Source organism: Oryzias latipes, chromosome 17 (assembly GCF_053564925.1).
Source record: "Oryzias latipes strain Hd-rR chromosome 17, Olatipes_Hd-rR_3.1".
NCBI classification, from domain to species: domain Eukaryota; kingdom Metazoa; phylum Chordata; class Actinopteri; order Beloniformes; family Adrianichthyidae; genus Oryzias; species Oryzias latipes.
The window spans coordinates 9657216-9677760 of record NC_136253.1 but is presented as its reverse complement, the minus strand read 5'-3'; the positions used below and the strand labels follow the sequence as shown (position 1 = coordinate 9677760).

The 20545-nt window shown below is 39.4% G+C and overlaps 1 protein-coding gene across 3 annotated transcripts in view; it reads left to right on the top strand.

Moving 5' to 3' along the window:
* Positions 1-20545, top strand: part of LOC101175682 (receptor-type tyrosine-protein phosphatase N2) — a 383081-nt gene that overhangs the window by 353706 nt on the left and 8830 nt on the right. For all 3 annotated transcript variants that reach the window (XM_023965497.2, XM_078934368.1, XM_023965498.2), the window contains 3 exons: positions 3076-3242; positions 13101-13154; positions 18437-18501. In XM_023965497.2, coding sequence (XP_023821265.1) covers positions 3076-3242; positions 13101-13154; positions 18437-18501 — 286 coding nt within the window. The remainder of the gene's footprint in view (positions 1-3075; positions 3243-13100; positions 13155-18436; positions 18502-20545) is intronic.

The window sequence follows — 20545 nt, the reverse complement described above, 5'->3', positions numbered from 1 at the left end:
CCCTCCTGGGGAGTGGGAGTGCTTCCAGACTCCAGTTGTTTCATCCGTGCTCCTGTTCCTGACCGTTTACCTCGCCTTTGCTCCTGCTCCTACACCTGGCTGTGGATCCTGCCTCTGGCTCATCTCTGGCGCGTCTCTGCTCTGTACCTGACCGAGTACCTCACCTCTGCTCCTGCTCCTACACCTGGCTGTGGTTCCTGTCTCCGGCTCGACTCGCGCCTTTGACTGTCCCCACAACCACGGCTGGATGAAGCTCGTCTGCTGGACTTTTATATATGTAGTTGTAGATTAAGATAAGTTAATTCTTCTCTAAGAGTTCTGGTAAATCGCCTGTCCGTCCTGGGGGAGGATCCCTCCTTCATGTGGGCACCCCTGAGGTTTCTTCGTTTTTTCCGGAATCCGTTTTTTTTGGGAGTTTTTCCTTACCGCGAAGGGGGGTCTAAGGACAGGGATGTCCAGTTTGGCTTAGTCAGTTTGTTAGTTCATTTTAGTATTTTTCTATTGAACTCTTTGTATTCGTGATCCTTTTGAATTCATGTTTTACTTCGAAGCCCATCGAGACGACTGTTGTTGTGATTTTGGGCTATACAAATAAAATTGAATTGAATTGAATTGAATAGTGATCTTATCTGCTGTTTCCCCAAACATCTTCCACTTTTAGTTGCTTCATTTGGAGGTCAAGAGGTCACCACAGCAAATCATCCTTCTCCATTCAACCTCATCCTACTCACTCACACCAGCCTCCTCATCTCCTCCTTCTCTACATCCATGAACCTCCTCTTTGGTCTTTCTTTAGAACTCTTTCGTGGTAGCTCCAACCTCAGCATCCTTTCCCAACATCACTACTGTTCCTCCTATCAGTGTGCCCAATACCATCTCAACCTGCTTCCCTGCATTTAAAGTATCTCCAAACACATCTAACTTGATCAGTTTCTCTGATGGATTCATCCCTGATGCGCATATATAGAACCAATATCTTCATTAACTACATTAGTCCAACAACTTGTTAGAAATTTTGTTTCTAATGTTTTTGTCCAAAATGATCATCTTCCGATGAAGAATTCATTGTACAGTTGTAAATGCTGCAATAAAAATGTAGAAATGAGTTTTACAGCAACAGGAAATATCTTAGTTATTTATGTAATTACATAATATCGTATTTATGCCACAACATTTCAGTTTGAACAAATTAATTTTTAGTTGTTCAATGAGTTTATGGCCTTAGAAATGTTATGTTAAAAATTACAGAGCAGAGGAACAGTCTTACTGAGCAAATTCCCTCAGAACAGAAAAGAAACAGTCAGAAGATACTGGAGGTTCACCAAGCTTCTTCCAATGGTAATAGTTATCATTCACACTCCAGAAAATTACTGATAAAAGGATCTTGTTCCTTATCCTGAATATTGCCTTTAAATCAAAATGGGCTCATTTGGGCTTAGAGTATCAGACTTAACACTGAGTAAGGACTCGTTCAGAAAGGTCTGAGTGTCAAGCTACGGACACACGGTGAATGTGACGTGTGTTTTTGAATGCACATTTAACTACCGTCTTTTCATGACCATAGGGTGCACCGGGTTATAGGGTGCGGTCTCAGTTAGGGGGGATTTCATCTCCAACGTGGAGGCCACCTTGAGTCTGCAACAGTGTAATTCAGAAAGAACTGTGGTGACTCAGTCAGTGATCCTTTATCTCCAATGTCTTCAGTCTTTGACACATACAAAAGGTGCACTGGGTGTTAAGGCGCGGGCACGTTAACGCCCCGTTCGGACCCTCAGAGCCTCTAGAGTGGGTCAATAAAAGAACCAGTCCATGTTCTTTTAAGGGAAACCTTTTTTTTTTGACTGCTCTCCCTAACTGGCTAACACAAACTGAATGCACGCTCACAGACTCACTTGAGCTCAGCGCCTGACCCCCCTCCTTGTTCCTCACGCAGGTGCATCACACGCACTAGCGAAGAGACGGCTTAAGCACACACACAAACACTCAGTGTGTGTTTAAAAAATGCAGCTGGACCAAATCTGAGATGGTTTTGAATTTTTTTTCAGTCCTAAAACAGCATCTAGAAATCCATCATTCCGCGTAGTTGATAGCTGCAGTTTAAACAGGGCTTCAGCCATTTTATAAACAATGTTGTGGGGACCTGAGACTTTGCCCCGCCCATGGCCACTAAGACTTATGGGCAGTGTCGACATAAGAGCTGTGAAGAGAAGTGACGCTCATGTTGTTACGGTTTTGTGTGTTCAGAAGAAATGGGCTTGGCTGCGGTGAACCATTGTGAGGAAATTCCTCTCCTGCTCACCCCACCTTGCTGAACCTGTTAGAGGCTGTGACATGTGCGGGACACAGACAGCCTTCTATTGTAGACAGTGAAATGGCAGCCCGCTAAGAATGACACTCCAACTGGCCCATATGCCTCGGCCCCACAACTACACATTAGGCGCCCCGCCTCATAGGGCGCCCCCTACAGTTTGGAGAAAATTTCAGACTTTCAAGTCCGTCTTATAGTCGTGAAAATACGGTAGACGATACTAGCTTGCGCATGTCCATCACCTACAGTTGGAACAGGCTTAATCTGAACTGTCAAAGCGGTGCAAATGTTGCTCCTAGCTTTTTCTGTCACAGCTCTATTACAATATATGAAAGACTTGGTGTCATATAATTCCATCTGGACACAAACCACAATTTTCCATTTTTCCTCCATGATCAATTTTCAAACGATTGGCACTTCAGCGAATTAAAAGGGACGCCATCCATTCGTCACTACCAAATCTGAATCCCTGATTGACCAAAGTTCTACCTGGTATAACAGTCAATGGATGTTTAATGGCCGCACGTTTTGTACATGGAGCCCGAAAATGGTTGTAAAAACTTGTGTAGCTATTAGTGAATGCAAGTTTTGAACACAGAAGCCCCCTTGCCTTGTTCCTGCAAACACATTTGTGGTCTGTCCTTTCACTCAGAAAATGACTTTACATGAAGGAAGCATTTGAATATTCATCCATCTGGAGTAAATGGACTTCTCCTGAGATAAGAACACACCAGTTCAGAGTCTATCTGTCTGCTCTGTTCTCACAGGTGAACCTGGTGTCAGAACACATTTGGTGCGATGACTTCTTGGTTCGGAGCTTCTACCTGAAGAACATGCAGACCAACGAAACTCGAACCGTCACTCAGTTCCACTTCCTGACCTGGCTCAACCAAAACGTTCCAGAGACCAGCCGGACACTACTCGACTTTCGCAGGTAGGCTACCTCTTCAGAAAGAGTTTGGAGCTTCTAAACACCTTTTACTCCCTCTAACTTCTCACCAAAGATGCCAGGATTATTTTAAAACAAGAGTGCGGTCCAGTTTGCAAAAAGCAGGTGAACTCAAACTTGAAAGGTGCTGTGAATGAATAATATAATGAATTGTTTGAAGAAATCCTTCCTAAATTTTAAAAGGCTTAGACGTCACAGTGTTTCCACATCTTTGTGTTTGTTCATGGCTGGAACATTCGGTAAGTTTGTCGTTACCTGTTGTTGCTGTCAAATTTTCCCCTCTTTGACTACCGGTAGTTAACTCCAGTTTTCTTCATTTGTCCGCTTCATTGCTTTGCTCCTGCTGAGAAACCCCCCCCCCCCCCCCCCCCCCCCATCTAGAAATAAGAAAAAATGGCTTTTTATCATATCTGTCATGTTTTTTAAAAAGATATTGCGACACAAATCCATTGGAGGAAAAATAAAAACACAAAGACCACATGCACAAATATGCCACATTCAAACCAGTATTTACAAAAGTAATCTGCGTGCTTTGAATATTTGAACCTCCATTGTACTTAAAGCCCCTGAAAAAGCAGCGCATATTTGATAATAAACCAACACTTTTATTTGTGAAAAAATGTTTTCCTGCTTTCAGTCGTACATCATTAACCAGCTCCTTCTCTTTCATTGCTGGAATAACTGTGTAACCTTCCGCTGAAATGTCTAGAGGCCGTTTGAGTGAACCGACTGTAATAAATCTTTGCCCTTCCAGCGCCGTACCTGAAGATCTCAACATTTATCTGCATGGTCAAATACTTGGGCTTCGGGCTTCTCTGCAGATTCTTCCATATTGTCTGTTTCTTTTTTCTTAAATTGACTTTTGTATGCAACTTTTTTAAATGGACATCACAAGATAAAACAGATCTTTACCAGGCGTTGCTGATCAGTGCCTCGGTTTCTTGACGTGTGCTGCAAGTGTCTCAATAACGTGCAAACAAATCCACTTTTTTCTGGAAAAAAAACCTAAATGCAACTCAACTTCAATTAGTTTTTTTGTGGCATTGTACTGACATCATCAGTGCGTTCTGTGCATAAAATGGAGACTGGTGTGTTCAAGAAAGCTTCCCATTCCTTGGTTTGATCCTCAAATAATTATTTATTATCAGGCTAAAGACCAAGGACAAATATTTTTTTCCAGTTAATAAATCTTTGTTAAGGATTTATTGTGTCTACTATGATCTACAATCATTGATCTGATTGACACTTGACAAGAAAGCCAAATAAGTAAATCTTTCTAAGCTTAAGCAGCAGATTTAAAACCATAAAGTCACTGGAGAATACTGTGTTTTTAGAGTCTAAAGGAGCCAAACAAGGAAACAGAAATTGGGTTGAAAAAGTCTCTCGTGTTCTTATTGAAGGGGTTTTTGAAATGGAGCCCCGTTTAGCGCAGCTATATCTTTTTTTCCATCCTTTGCTTTTGGTAGTGTTCACTAAACTTACATGTGCGCAGGCTATTATCATGAGATACAATTTTTTAACTATTCTACAATGACGGAGTATTTATGCTTGTTTTACCTTTTAACTGAGATGTCGTCTGTGACACTTAAATAACAGTTCTTTGACATACTGTAACTCTTGGATCGTTTGCACAATCAACATGAGTCAGCTGATTCTGTCCAGAGAGAAGCAGCTTTTCATATCGTTTGCATCGATATGCAACACATTATTATCGTAAAGTGTTGCATAAAAGCTGCTTTTCTCTGTGACAGAATAAGCTGATTTATATTAATGTAATGAAATCTTCACAACTTTAAGTTGTTGCATATCAGTTTGAGGCTGTTTTTCTCTGCTTTAGAATCTGTTGGAATCGTGTAAATTATGTAAACAGTTGTAGAGTTACGGTATTTGAAGGAACATCAACACTGGAGCTAAAGCGTCAGTGTTAACGCGTTAAACACAATTTTATTGTTGGAAATTCAAATGTTGTTTGTTTTACATCATCAAGCATTGTATAATGTGAAAGAGATAATTTGCGTCTTAGCTCTGCATTATGATTGGGTTATGAACTATTAGTTTGATCTCATGTTCCAAAAGGAAGGAACCCTTGTTCTAACTCTAACATCTTCAGCAATCATGTTTAGGAAAACATATATTTTTAAATATTTTTTCCTTTATTCTATTGCATTTCTTGCTGTTATACGCAGTTGTTTATACAGTAATCGTAATTAAGCACGTGTCTGCATCCATTCATAGGAAAATAAGAGAGTTTAAAGCAAGTTTATGAATTGTTTTTATGATGATTGATTGGATTGGATGATTTCTTCTTCATTTACTAAAAGGAGCACAAATACAATCTCATGCTTACATTAACCATGATGCAGAGGCAGAGCAGTCAAATTCTGATCAGAGGATCGCAGGTTTGGTTCCCGGTTTTCCTGCGCATGTGTCAAAGTTCCCTTGAGCAAGACACTCAACCCCATATTGTTTCTGGTGGTTATCGGTTGGTGCCAGTGTTCTAACAGTGTGTGAATGTGTGTGTGGGTGAATGGGACTGTGACTGCAAAGGATGGTAGAAAAGCACTACACAAGTATATACCATTTACCAGTTCATTGGCTTCCTCGCTCTCTGACACCAAATCTGTATTCTGAACATGAAAAGATTCTTATGAAATTACTTCTTGTTATCTCAAATTCTTTAATTTTTGCATTTTCTTCTTTGAAATGACATAGATTTGTCCCAGGATCCAACAGAAGAACAAAAAACATAAAAGTAATTCCAGTTTAGGTCAGTCCATCTGTGAGTTCAGACAGGTTTACGGGAGAAACATCTCCAACGTGGAGGCCACCTTGAGTCTGCAACAGTGTAATTCAGAAAGAACTGTGGTGACTCAGTCAGTGATCCTTTATCTCCAATGTCTTCATAACTGCCACCCCCTTCTGCCCTTCAACCTCTTTTAAACTGATATACTGTACTGCCTGTTAGGTGGGGGCCATCCTGGCTCCTTTTTTTTGATTCACTGGATTTTCTTGGGCAACAGAGCCCAGCTCTGTTTTATAAAAAGCCTGGTGTCACCGCGCTGCTGCGGCACATCAATTAGACCAGACATCAATAGTGGGAGTTTGTGCTCATAGTCGTTGTAAAGGGTCTGGTGGGCGCCACCGTCCACCATCAGTCAGGAAATATTGCCTGCTCTCATGGGCCAGTGGGGTCGCCACACTCTGAAGAAGGAGCAGAAGCAGATATCTGTCACTTTTATCACTGCAGTTTCTTTCACTGCCCGTTTTTTGTTTTTTTTTTTCTGGATGGTTTTGTTCTTTTGCGCCTCTTTGGGTTGAGGATGCAGGTCTGTTCTGTCTGCTGATGTTGGTAACTCATGCTGGAGTGAAGCCCCACCTACAAATCCTCTCTGAGCTTCTCCTTCCTGTTTTACCAGCTAACTTGCGGTTGCCAGTGTCATTTTTGTGATGTTGCAGCTAGTAATATGAGCCCAGTTGCATAGTCACAAAAGTGATCATTGGAGACTGTGACTCTACAACCACGGGCCCCATGGGTCCTCCCCCTCTCCCTTTTGCTCCTGTGTTCTACCCCCATCTCCCTCTTTTTTTTTTACTCCTCCCTCCTTGTGCTCACTGATCTGTAATGACCTCCTGCTTTTATTGCTTGCTCCTGGTTTGCTCAACTGCCTCAATCTCCTCTCACCGCGCTTCCCTTTTTTGCTTGGTTGCCTTTGTATTGGTCTCTCCCACTATCCCTCCATCCTTCAGTCAGCTCGGGTCAGTTTCTGCTGACAGTTTTTGACCCGATCGAAGAATAAAATCCAAAAAAGTATTCAAATTTCATTTCATATGGGCAAAAAAAAATCTTATGATGGTAATATTTTAAAATATCTGAATGTTTCTTCATTATCTTGGAGACTCTGGGGGAAGAGACGAGAAGCATGATGAGGATTTGCATAAAAATGAACAAATGGCTTTTGCAGGCTTTTAATGTCGACTGTTTTTGCCGCAGGCTCTGCTTTGCTTCGGTCAAATAATATTTTCTTCAAATCACTTTCAAAAAACACAAAGTGCATGTTTGGTACTTCTGGGGTTGATTGCACTGGAACTCTAATTCATTTAGTAAAGTGCACATTTGCAAAAGTTAATCGCAACAGATTTGAGACAGTTTTAGAAAACCTGCACTGTTTTAATTAGTAAAGGAAAACATCAATGAGCTCACTTTTCAACGCATTTTTTCCGAAATCCAAAGCAATCTGTAAGCACCGCGTCTGCTTTCACACACTCCAAGTGTTTCCTAAGTGGAAGTACTCCATCTCCATCAGGGTGTCTGTGTCCTCGGACCATCTCTCTCCATCTTCATCCACTTCATCCGTCTCTTCCTCCCTTTTGTTTCTCTGACTGTTAATCTTTTACTGTCAGTCAAGCTTGAGTCTTTCTTACGGGGCACGTCCTTTCAGAATCTTTTACGCTCCTGCCTCTTGTCCGTTTGGGATCTTCTGCCGACTGTTTCCATGGCAACTGTTTCCCATGGGCTCTTGGATTTTCCTGCTCTATTGGGATGTATTTTACATACACAAAATGGGGGATTAAGAAACATATGAAACTTTGAAATGTCATTTGTTATTCTCGCTGTAAAACTAGGTACTATTTGTTGGTAACCAATGGAAATATTTGTTCCCACTGTTGCATACCTTTTATATTCTTCCATTTTCTGACAAACTATATTTAAGAATGTTTTTTTAAACCAAGAAAGTCCAACAGACTCTAATTAGACAGCAAAGCCCAAAAATATTCACCTCTTTAAATTGGTTTGGTTGCTTTTACAATGCGCTTCTTAGAATAGATAACCTGCAAGACCAAACACATACAATGGGTTTGGGGTTAGAGTTGCCTGAAATGACTAATTTTTAAGTCAAATGTTGCTTGTTAGGCCGACGTCAAACCCAAAAACCCAAAACGAATCAATTTATTTCAGAGCAAGCAAGCTGAAAAGAGAAAGTTTTCCAAAACAAACAGGACAGATGACCAATCTGCTCCCACTGAGACTCAAACTATTAATTTGCCAGAGGATCCTCTTCAACACATTGACTGAATGTCGCCCCACAGCTTTGCAGATGAGTGAGGCACAGGCACAGATGGAGTTGGTGATGTTGGCTGTTTTCTTATGCAGCTCTTGAAAATCAAAGAGAAACATGACCTAGAAATCAGAAGGATTCGAAACCTTTCCCTGCTTCTCAAACTGGCTTTAGAAACACAGTAACAACCATTAAAACTTTGACCATTCTGCTCAGCTGAAGTTGATATAAAGAAAGGGGAAAAGGTTAACAAACAATACAAATCAAAAACTTTTTGTCATACATTTTAGTATTTTTGTTAGTTTTTTTAAGTAAACGTATATTTCTGTCTTGATGCATATGTTTTCCACTGTATTAAGTATAAGTACTTTGAAAATGGATGTAACCCAAAGTCTGTGTCTGTTTAAAGAAAGATGCGTTTTATTTTCTATTTTCTTGTGCGCTGTTGCAGAGCAGCGTAATCTAATCAGTTGTCTCTGAATTAAAGGATCGTTTTGATGGCAAAGAAAGTCTTAAAAATGCTGTGGAGGATCTTTAGTGTCCCTGCAAAGACAGAAATGAGTCAACAATTCTTAAGATTTGAAAGATTTTCTTGAAATGAGCAAATAATGGCATAAGAGAAATTGTCGTTCCAAGAATTCTTATTTTAGAAAAAAAGTCCAGTCACCAATATTGTCAAATATTATTTTTCCTTTGAAAAACTTTCTTGAAAAGATTATTTTTCTTGCAAGACAGAAAGTAAGAGATTTTTGGGAACAATGGTCTTTTTACTTCTTTAAGATTCAGTTTTTGCAGTGAGGGAATTATCATAAAAACTATTAATTCAGAGAAAAAAAACGAAGCTTCCATTGTGTCTTTACTGAGTGGTGTCAGTCCTCTTAACTATTATTTCTTTCTGAATGCCTTGATTTCTGGTTGTTGGATGATGTTGGAATTTTGACAGCCACAAGTGAGATCCTCACACACCACACAATGCTGTGTGCTCCACTTAAATATTGCTTTTGTGGAGGCATCACATGAAAAATGATCAGATGTTTTCTCCCGCTGTGATCTAACTCAGTCTCACTGCCTCAAGTCTCCATAGCAGCAGCGGCAAAATGTCTAAAAAGAACTTATTTTTAGGGCAAACAACTTAGCTTTACAAGGCATGTCAAAATAGGAGCTTTGCTGTAGATTATTTACTTTTAGTTTAGGGTGAAAGCATGTTACTGGTTCAGACTCTTGTAAATACTTTAAAGGTTTTATCTGAAAGGCTGACTATCAATGAAACGTTTAAAATAAGGAATTTCATCGTCATAAACATTTGGATTGTAGAACAGGCAATTTATTTGTGATATAAAACCAGAGAACTGGACTGAGCGAGTGCGACATCACCCATAGAAAATGCCTTAATTCCAGCTCCAGCGAAATAAAACCAATTCTGTCGCCATTTTTTCGCAATACGGACGACAGTAAGCAGTGATTGTTTCAAGTCGGTCTGAGTCAGCATTTCTAAGGCAACCTTTCACCAATCAGAAGTAAACTTGTTGGAAGTCTTCACCCCTTCCACTTAAAATGAGCTCGGGAGTATCTGTCAAACATTTTGGCGTTTTGGAGCCGGCGGGTACTTCCCATTTGGAACATGAGTGGGAAAGGGCCCCTCAGTTCAGTTCTTTTATCCAGTCAATGTCTAAAACCAGCTGTTAAGGCTGTGTTCTTACAGATTCATGCAGTATTTAGTATGGAAAGCAAATTTTTAGTGACGGGCGTCACCACACTTTCAAAATTCGACAATGATATCAATTAATTTTTGCATAAAATATTTTAGTTACATTTACTGATTACTGAACATTTTTTTATTGGTAATAGTATTTTTTATTCTAAAAACAAATACCATCAAAAACTGACTTGGTAACAATGCGCAATATTAAAATACAAAACCGTTCTTTCTAAAAATACCTACTCGTGTTGTGCTGTATCGTTGCTAAGGGTAACGCACAACTTGCAGCTCCTCTGGTCACATAACTGAAGAGTTCAATATGCTATTGGGCTGGGGGCTGTTTTGGCAGAAAACACTGGAGTAACTTACCTAACAACAACAAAAAATCTAGAAAATGGACTTTTACTTTTCCGTTTATAAATAATCAATACTTTAATAAATAATAAATTGGTGATGTAATGGTATTTATATTTTGATACTTTGTATTGATACTCCCATTACTACACGTTTTATGGGAGTAAATGAAAAAAAGATCCTGATTGAACTTTTTATTAGCAATAGCTGTAACTGTCAAAAAACTCAATTGATTAAATTAAGATTTACAAGGTCACAGTTTAAAACCTTTATTAATATTAATTATTTTATCTAAAACACATTTTGTTCAGTTTTATTACACTCTTACATATAATGTTAATGTAATATAATGTTAAAAAAGGAATTCTAAGTCAATGACATGTTAAAAAGGCATATAAATAAACAACGATACAATTGTTATTAAAGATTTGAATGCTATCAGTTTAGCTGTGGAATATAAAAGGTTAACTTCACAATGGTTACATTGTTAAATTGACGGTAGTTAATCAGCGTGCAGCTGTTGAAAGTAGTACTGAAAATGGAAGTAAGTTTGAAAGTGATGATGAATACTGATCAAATTAAAAGACTGTCTGAAATTATGCTCCACGATGTGATAATTGATGAAAAATTAAGTTGATAGAAACAAATAAATCATGTAAATTCTTAAATATTCAAATCAATTTCTGTTCTTTCACAAAGTCAAATATTAAGTCCGTCATCACTGCACACTTTGTAATATATACTGTGTTTAACTATAGGTAATTACATACAAAACAACATAACTCCTCTTTAAAAAAAAGCCATAAGAAACATCACTGGATCTTCCTTCATAGAACCGACCAACGTACTGTTAACATAATAAAATATAAACATTCAGATATCTTTTTGACTTTAAAATGATCCTAATTATTATCAAAGTAAAAAAAACAACATTAATTTATTACAAAGTATCGAAAAGCACTTCTGTTTAAGAAATAACAAATACTTTTGTGAAGAAACTGGATTCTCTAGAAAGGACTGTATTATATTAGTTCGTAACCCCGTCAGTTTCTTGCACACAGAAATAATGAATAATGACTCAGAAACAGTTACTTATCTTTTGTGGAGGTTTTACTTCGTACAAACACGAAGGGGACAGACAGATGAACATGGTGCATTCAAAGTCCGAACCAACGAGCTCAGGGATGGGCTTGGTATAAAAACCCTGCATTTGCATATTCAGAAGATCGTCCGATGGACCCTGTGTGAAAATCACGCCCACAGGTAACTGCTGGAGAGAAGCTCCAAGGCTAAAGTGAAGATAACTCTGAGGCCTGCTCAGCAGAAAACACATGCACAGAAACAAGGGAGGATGAGAATAAACTGTGAAAACAATAGCTTGGCTGTGCTGTCTTCAAATGTAATATAATTTTGAGATGACATTAAATGCTCAAGTTTAAACCATTAGTGTAATAAAAGTTAAAGGCAGTTTCTAACTATTCTTCACAACTTTCAAATTCTTTCAAATCTTTGTATTAAACCAGCTGTACATACAAATACAAAGGTACACTCTATTTCCACAAGAGGGGTTCAGTTATGGAACGAATGTGGTAAGGATTTAAACAGTTGGCATTCAATAAACTAAAGGCTACAACACAGAAGGATTTCATTGATAGATATAGTTAAGTGGCTCAATAACTTAACGAAACTTTCAATGTTTTTATTCTTAGGTTTTTCCTTTTTTTGGGGGAACTTTCAATCATGGATCATTGTGTACAGTGTGTGGTTTTAGTAAAGGTGATAGTGCTAGTTTGCTCCTTTTTGAGCTTGGATGTGTGTGTGTGTGGGGGGGGGGGGGGGTGTTGGACTTCATCCAAAGCTCTTTTTGAACTTTTCAAACTTCTGTTTATTTTATCTTTCTACTTTGAAAGATTGACTATTGAAAATAATTTACTGAAAGTTGAGTTTCTTCCCAGATTAAATATTTCTGAATGCAAAAACTGATGATTTGATGATTTAACTCCTCGCTTTTATTAATTAACCTCTTTACGTCTGTTGATGCCAATACACATCAAAACACTTTGCCCCCAAATTTACCTTAACTTATTATCTACATGAAAGTAAACACAAAAATTACTTTTCATGAATTCAGTTGACATGGGGTCGATAAGAAATTTTTGTTATAGTTTTTGTTTAGTTTTTATTTATTTTTTCCTTTTCCTGCCTTTTATCTGAAATGGTAAATGGACAGTTTGCTCTGTAGGAGCACTAATTTTTGATTCAGCGATACATCGCGATATTTCATTTTGCAATATTTGTATCGATATAAAATGCTGTCAGGGTGAAATTTATTTAATTTTCTAGGAGTGACCTTTAGTGTCTGACTCTTTTTTTCCACTTAAACCCCCGACCGCTTGCTCCAGCCAAAATCCTGACGGCAAAGCGTCGTATTGCGATACGCGTATCGGGACATGTATCACATCACCAGACTCTTGCCGAAACACACCCCTAAAAAATGACGTTAGGCTCCTCATCCCTTTTTCTTTTTTTCTTTTTTTTTTTACTTATAGCCACCTCTGATTTTTTTAAAAATCTCCACAATCCTTTTTCCTCTTTTTACCATATGAGTCATTTCACTACAAACAAACTGGATTGCTGTTGAACAAAACTGGAAGAATAGTTTTTAGTCTAAAACTTTGCATTTTTTGACATTAACACAACTTCCTGTGTCTGTTGTGTTTTCCTTTTCTACAGGAAGGTCAACAAGTGCTACAGGGGTCGTTCCTGTCCCATCATTGTCCACTGCAGGCAAGTTCATGCACACAGTAACAAACAGGGTTTCACTTTTTGTATTGACTTTTGTCATTGCTGCTGGGGATTTGTTTCATTGTTTACTTGCAAAATGTCATCCAAAGATTCAACATAACTGAAGAGAAGCGCCAAAAAGGCTGTTTACAAACCAGGGCAACTTTTAATTGGTAATTTAAATGGTCCAGCTGTTTCAGACTGTGTAATCACATCTACATATCTCCATCACCTGAGGAAAAACTCAGACCAATAAGACGTAATTAAATCGGTATTTAGCAGAAAAGTCAGCGGCGGTTTTCATGTCCAAACTTCCTCTGATGATCAGATTAAAAAAAGCTTTCATATCAGATAGCCCTCGGGGTCCAGCTCACTCTTGCTCTGAGTGATCTATTATTCAACATGCTGTAATGACTCCTCCACCATGGTGAAATTGTACTTTTTTCAGCTAACTGTCAGACTGCAGCAGACTATTAAAGCTGTCCTTAAGGAGCTCCATCCACAGCTCCACAATTTTCAGCTCGGGTCACACCAGGAAAGTTTCAAAATCATGTGCTCAGGTGGATTCTGAAGGTAAATAAAGGTAACTGAAATCTTTCCGATTAAAAGGAGCAAGACCCAGAATCACACAAAGTGTGCACCATAAATGAAAACAACAAACCAAAGGAATCCCTTTTGCTTGTCATATCCTGACTGGCTTTTAATTGCAAACATAAATCTCTCCTCTTACATCTTTTATTTCTGGCTTTCCTCCGCTCACTATGAAGTGATGGACATGTAATAATGGCTAGAATGGCTGATTCTTTTTTTTAATAATAAAAGAATAGACTAAACCATAAACAAACAAATACTCTCTTATTAAGAAATACACCCTTTTATGCTGTCACACGCTGGAAAAATGTACTGGAGCTCTGCCATCAACCTTAGACCAATCAGCTGGGATCTGTTGACAAGAATAACACACACCCATCTATCTATCTATCTATCTATCTATCTATCTATCTATCTATCTATCTATCTATCTATCTATCTATCTATCTATCTATCTATCTATCTATCTATCTATCTATCTATCTATCCATCCATCCATCCATCCATCCATCCATCCATCCATCCATCCATCCATCCATCCATCCATCCATCCATCCATCCATCCATCCATCCATCCATCTATCCATCTATCCATCTATCTATCTATCTATCTATCTATCTATCTATCTATCTATCTATCTATCTATCTATCTATCTGGATATAGATCTATCTATCTGGATATATCTATATCCAGATAGATAGATATATCTATGGATATATCTATCTATCTTTATGGATATATAGATATATAAGAAGCCCCTGGTTCAAGTCCCGGCTGGGAGACCTGAAACAGAATCACCAGTGGGGGACCTTCCTGTGTGGAGTTTGCATGTTCTCCTCGTGCATCCGTGGGTTTTCTCCGGGGTCTCCGGCTTCCTCATCTTCCTTGTAAGATGTAGGAACGACTTTCTAAACATCATTTCAGGAGCCCTATTTTAACATATTAATGAAGGTCAATTGATCAGTTCTCTGGGAGAAAGTCCACATGAATCATTAAATGGACAGAATTCCAGGAACACTAACTTAAAAAGAGATTAGTCACATACTTTGTTTCGTTCTCTTTTTGTCTCCCCACAATGTTTTTTGATCTGTCCAGAAAAATAGCAATTGATTGGAAGAAGCTGTGCACTAAAATCCAATATTCTCTCTCCTTTATGTGGATTCCAACTTAACTAAGCGTCTGTCCAAAATACTGCAGTCGTGCTGAGAAACTGTCACTCATGACCTAAAGTCACTCATGTTCTGTCAGCCAACTCTGCTAAGGCATTTGCCGCTCTGATGTGCACCAGGCAGAGTGAAGCAATCAGAAGGAGAAGTTAAATAACAGAAGTCTGCAAATGCAGATATTGGGCAATCACACACCCAAATGTCTCTCCATCCATCTTGAGCGTCTCCTTCCATCTCTTCCCCTTCTCTCTTCTTTTTTCAGTTCCATCTCCGTAAATGGAGCTGGAGAAGGCAGCAGACATCTTGACACGTTTGCTCACAGCCCTCGGGCAGCTGCTGACACACATATCACACACTTTGATCACCTTGTAACGATTCTGGCAAGGTGCAGCAAGAACATACTCGCGGGCGCACACACGTACACACGCTGATGCTGCCGCGACGGTACTGCTCAATTACTGCAGAAAAAAATCAAGGTCCCAAAGAAAACGTACTGTTCTGGAAGTATGGATGAACGCCAGCGAGCACACAAACGCACAACCCTCTGTGTAGCCTGACGGAGAACACAGCAGCCTCAGCCTCATTGGGTAAAGAGCCTCATTGGGTAAAAACATCCATTTTCAATGCTTGAAATAATTATAGGATACAACTCATTCCCTTATACAGCGTCTATTTCATTGTTTCAAACCTCTATTTATAACAGTTTCTTCTTGAAAAAATGGTTTATATTTGTCATTTAATTCCTTTCCCCAAAAAGCTTGAGCCTCAATGATTCACAGATGCGCAGCTTCAAAGTTGTTTATCCCCTTGAAATGGCATTAGAAGACTCATAAACCTCCAAATAGTTGGTTGCTGTCACCTGCTCAAAGTCCCTCTCTGATGAAAATCATGTTTTTTGAGTTTTTGACTTGTGCTTTTCTTTTAAAAGAGCACACATGCAATAAAAATTGTTATATTTTTGCATTTCTGAGTATTTCTCCTTTTAAATTGCTGTCAGTCAAACCGTCGGAAAGTTGCTCTTTTTGAATTAATGAGCTGTTGTTAGGTCACCATGGAGGGCATGGGCATTGCACAAGCTCCCTGATCTTCCCCGTCCAGCGTGCAAGAGCTCGGGCGTGAGAGAAGAGAAGCTGCTGTTCCCCGCACATATTTTAAGTGCGTCCAAGGCCGGATTTTGTTTTTGGCCGCACGTATTTAAAATGAAACGTAATGTCCCAAATGTGTTCTCCATATTTGGCTTCTCACTCTGACTGAGTTTGAAGGCTTGCTGTCCCGCATTAACCAGAGAGAGTAAAAATAAAAACAAACAAAAAAATCAGTGGACTTTTTTTTATTATTGACTCGATGAAAATAAGACAAATATCATAAAGTTCAGGAGGCACAAGCATGCTGGCTCCTCATCCTGCAGCAAGTCTCTGTCAGCCAGCTCACGGCAATGTGATAACAATGGCTCCAGCTCCATGGCCCTGCGATAGACTGTTACCTGCTTTCGCCCAACAGTATCCGGGCTGAGCCCTTTTTGGCGATTTGGTACCAAATCGTGCTGTTGCCAAACCTTTGCGCCGCTGGACCTCACCGTAATATTGAAACTGACCGCCTCTGCCGCGTGAATCGCGACTGGTATAAACGCATCTGAACCCTAACTCGTAATCCTTAATTCCTAAAAAGTTTGGCACTTGGCGCACATATTTGCAGAATTATGTCAGAAGAGTTACTTTATGGCATTTCATTGTATCTGCTGTGCAAAGTAATTCAACAATTTCCATCATTTCTGAGACTGTCAGTCGGGGTCATTTGTGCCCCCCCCCCCCCCCCCGTGTTAAGATCTTGGGGGGAATTGAGGACAGAGCTACTCAGCTCAAAACCAATGGCCCGCCCATGTAGAGCAGATTTTGGCAACATAGGCATTAGATTAACATGAAATTTGGCTTTTTTAGACATATAGGCTGTGTGGATTGTGGCTTAGTACCAACAGTCCCACCCACAACTCATTGGCAAATTTCAAATAAACTACTGCCGCTCCACAGAAACTATGTCCTATAAAACAGCGCAGTTTTCAGAGAATCAGAGGCAAGGTTCACAGCAGGGTGAAGGGCTCCAGAGCAGAATTGTGGAGCAGATCGTATCCCCTATCAGAAAAAGTTTGCTTTCACCATGTTTTGAGCAACACAAGGAAGATATGATATTCACAGCTGCAATGTTAAGTCAAATATGTGTAAAACAAAAAACAAAAACAAAAAAACTTAAAAAAAACATGGCCAAATTACATTTTGGCCAATGTGACCATTCATTTTTTCAGTTTCTATCTCCTGGGTTCATTATCAGCTTGTGACATCTCAGTTTTGTCCTGATTGAGCTGCAATCCTTCATGATTCAATATCTAAAAAGTAGCTGCAATCGATTGTTCTTGTATCTTTAAAGAACATGGAGATGGAAACATGTGTGTCATCATTGTAGCTGGAAAAGCTAATCTGAGAATACAATTTAAACTCCCATTCCGATCATCTTTTAAACTATTTTCAAAGCGTTCCCAGTGGTCTTTTCATTATGATCACGCTGTTTATGTCAAAAATAAAAAAAATAACACCTGTCTTTATTTCATGGTTTCTGTAGAGCGGCAATAGTCTATAAGAAATCTACGTGGAGCAAGCTCGCCCCCACTTTCTGCACCCATTTGAATACACGCTTTCCCGCCAGTTTAGAGCCCTTCACACCCCCAATTTAACATTAGCAGGAAAGATAGCGACCAACATTGGAGCCATTCATTACAGTTTTGAACCAGCTCAGAGGAGGAAAAGAAAGACATTCATGGATCTATTTGTCTCCAAGTGGATGCATCCGAATGGAGTGGAGCAGGCTCCATTGTAGTTTCTCAGCACAAATACAATCATTTTCAAAGGGATTTTTTTAATCTGCTACTGATTTGATTAAAAAAATAGTCAGAAATGCAATTTTAAGCTTTCTTTTCTTTATAAATGTCTTTTATCATCAGAAAAATGTCACAAGAACATGCTAAAAACACCAAAAAACAAAATTTTCATTGAGTGTTACTTTAAAAAGAATAAGGCCAGACATTTATCCCTGTGTTACCCCACATGTTACGACTTCATAGCCTCTTGAGAGGCATGGATCCAAACTTTATAGAAATCTTTTTTACTGCAATATTGGATGAAAACCAATATGTGAAAAATTGTGTTTGACTGATAAACAAATATATGTCTATGAAAATGTCGAAATGGTAAGATAGATACAGGTATTTAGTTATTTAGTTTCTAGTGTTTCAAAAGCACCCATGTACACACACACAAAGACACCTGAAGAGAGCATCTTGACAAATGTATCCGAAGTTTGGTACATTGTATGTTGCAAACAGATTCAAAGGCAAAAATGTTTTTTTACCTGAAGGCATTAACAGGAATAGAACTGATGTGTTACAGACGTAAAGTGAAATCAATGCTTCTTCCTGTCGCTTTCTCTCCCTTTGCTCGTCCCATTGTGCGTCATTGTCCCTCGCCCACCTGTGCAGTGATGGAGCGGGGAGGTCGGGGACGTACATCCTGATCGACATGGTCCTCAACAAGATGGCTAAAGGTGGGTGTTTTAATGAATCAGCCCTCCACCTGTCTTTCCCATTCGGTGTGAAGAGACATCGCCATGGTGACGTGACCTGCCTACACACACTTCATTGGGCGCTTTGAAAAGTGTCAGATTAGTCATTTTTATCATGTTCTGATGAATTTGTAACAAATGATCCTAATTAATTAGATAATTATGGTGATAAATTGGTATGAATGATAGATTCCATTAGCACAAAGACTTTTAGCAACCCCCACCCAGAGCATGTCTTTTTTTAATCAGTTTTCAGTCATGTTCATTTAGTTTTGAATGTATTATTGGTGTTACTTTTTTATTCATCTACGTCAACACTCTTGTTGGGCTTTCGTCCCATAAAAAAAGCAGATTGGAGCATTTTAGTGACTTTTTTCCCATTTAAAACACTTGTAAAAGTGGATCAGCAAGACATTCCCGACATTTCTTGGATAACATGTATTTCGAATTAAAATACAAAAGAACAAAAATCACGGCTAGCACACAAGGCTTGTGATGGGCGTTTAACCCTTGTGCTATCCTACGACCCCACCCTTACATTGACGTGTTCTCCCTACCATGACAAAGGTGGATAAAGGTGGAAAGATTTCATGTAATCCATGGACACCAGTGAAGATCACAAATCATTGAAGAATAAAGGTTCAGAGCACTGTCTAGTGGGTCTAGATGACCCAACTCCCAATGTTAAAGTGCCTAGGATAGCACAAGGGTTATGAACATGCTTAACCCAGGATCTTGAACATGCTTTTAGCATTTGGGGTTCACACTGGATTGCCATTACCTGATCTAATGCATGTACTCACAGTACGAAATGTCGAAGCATGACAAATTTCATGAATCTTGCTCCAGACTCTTTCTTTCACAGCTCCATACTTATTTACAACAGACTTGGTGTCGGAATTTCGGGCAGGTACAAACCCAAAATTATTAATTTTTCCTTCGTGATCAATTTTCTTGCTGTTGGTTCCTCTGTAAATCAAACAGGACGGCATACGTCACCACCAAATCAGAGTTCTGATTGGTCAAAGTTTGACCTGGATTGACTTACAGCGAAAGTTCAATAACTGTGCGTTTTGTACGTAGATACCCAAAATGTAGGTCAATAGTAACCCTTTGGAATGTTCACATAGACATTTCATTGAAAGTGACCCACTGTCCTCAGCATCACTTAAGCGCTGAAGACAGTGTGAACGTAGCATAGGGTTGAATCTAACTGAACAAAATTGCTTTTTTGTTTCTACAGGTTTAATACATAAAATTTGTAAAAGCTTTTATGTCCATTAAAAATTAATTAAAAGAGGCAAGAAAACATTTGCAGCTGCTCAGACGTGAATAAGTCCCGTCTGCATCCTGGACATTTGGACAGAAGTGCGTCCAACATCTCAGCTGCTTCAGTGAAAGAATGACAGGCTGGGGGTTTGATACCTGCATAAAACAAAAAGAAGATTTCTGCAAGAGCATCTCGTTCCTGCCATTTCTATGCCTGACCGACCTTCGCACATCCTCGTGAAGTGTTGAACTATCTGATTGAAGTCATCGACCGTCTGGGGTCATCTAAGTTCAGCAGACACGGAATCCACAAACTGCTTTTAATTAAGTAATACTCGACTCAAATGTGTGAATATGTTTATTTAAGTGGGGTTGAGGTTAACAGGTTAATTAAAACACGATTTATGCGAAAGCACCTTTTATTGACAAGCGGACCAGAAGTTTGTCTTCTATGTCAGGGTTACCGTGGCAACAGATTGTTCGGTGCTAGGATCCAGATTTTGAGAAGGTTTGACAAACAGGTGCACATTTGTTCATGTCAGCAGCAAAGGTTTAACAGTCACATGCGGTTTTGCTCCTCAGTTCGACATGCACATTTGTGCACATATCTCCCTCCTTGCCCCCCCCCCCCCCCCCCCCCCCCCCCCCAGTGGTGCTGCTACCACTGCAGAACGGGCTCCTGGGTCTCTAATTCCACTTCAAAGACTCCGCTCGGGCACCAGTGGCCGTTTCCCAGGCTGTCACACTGTGATGGTGC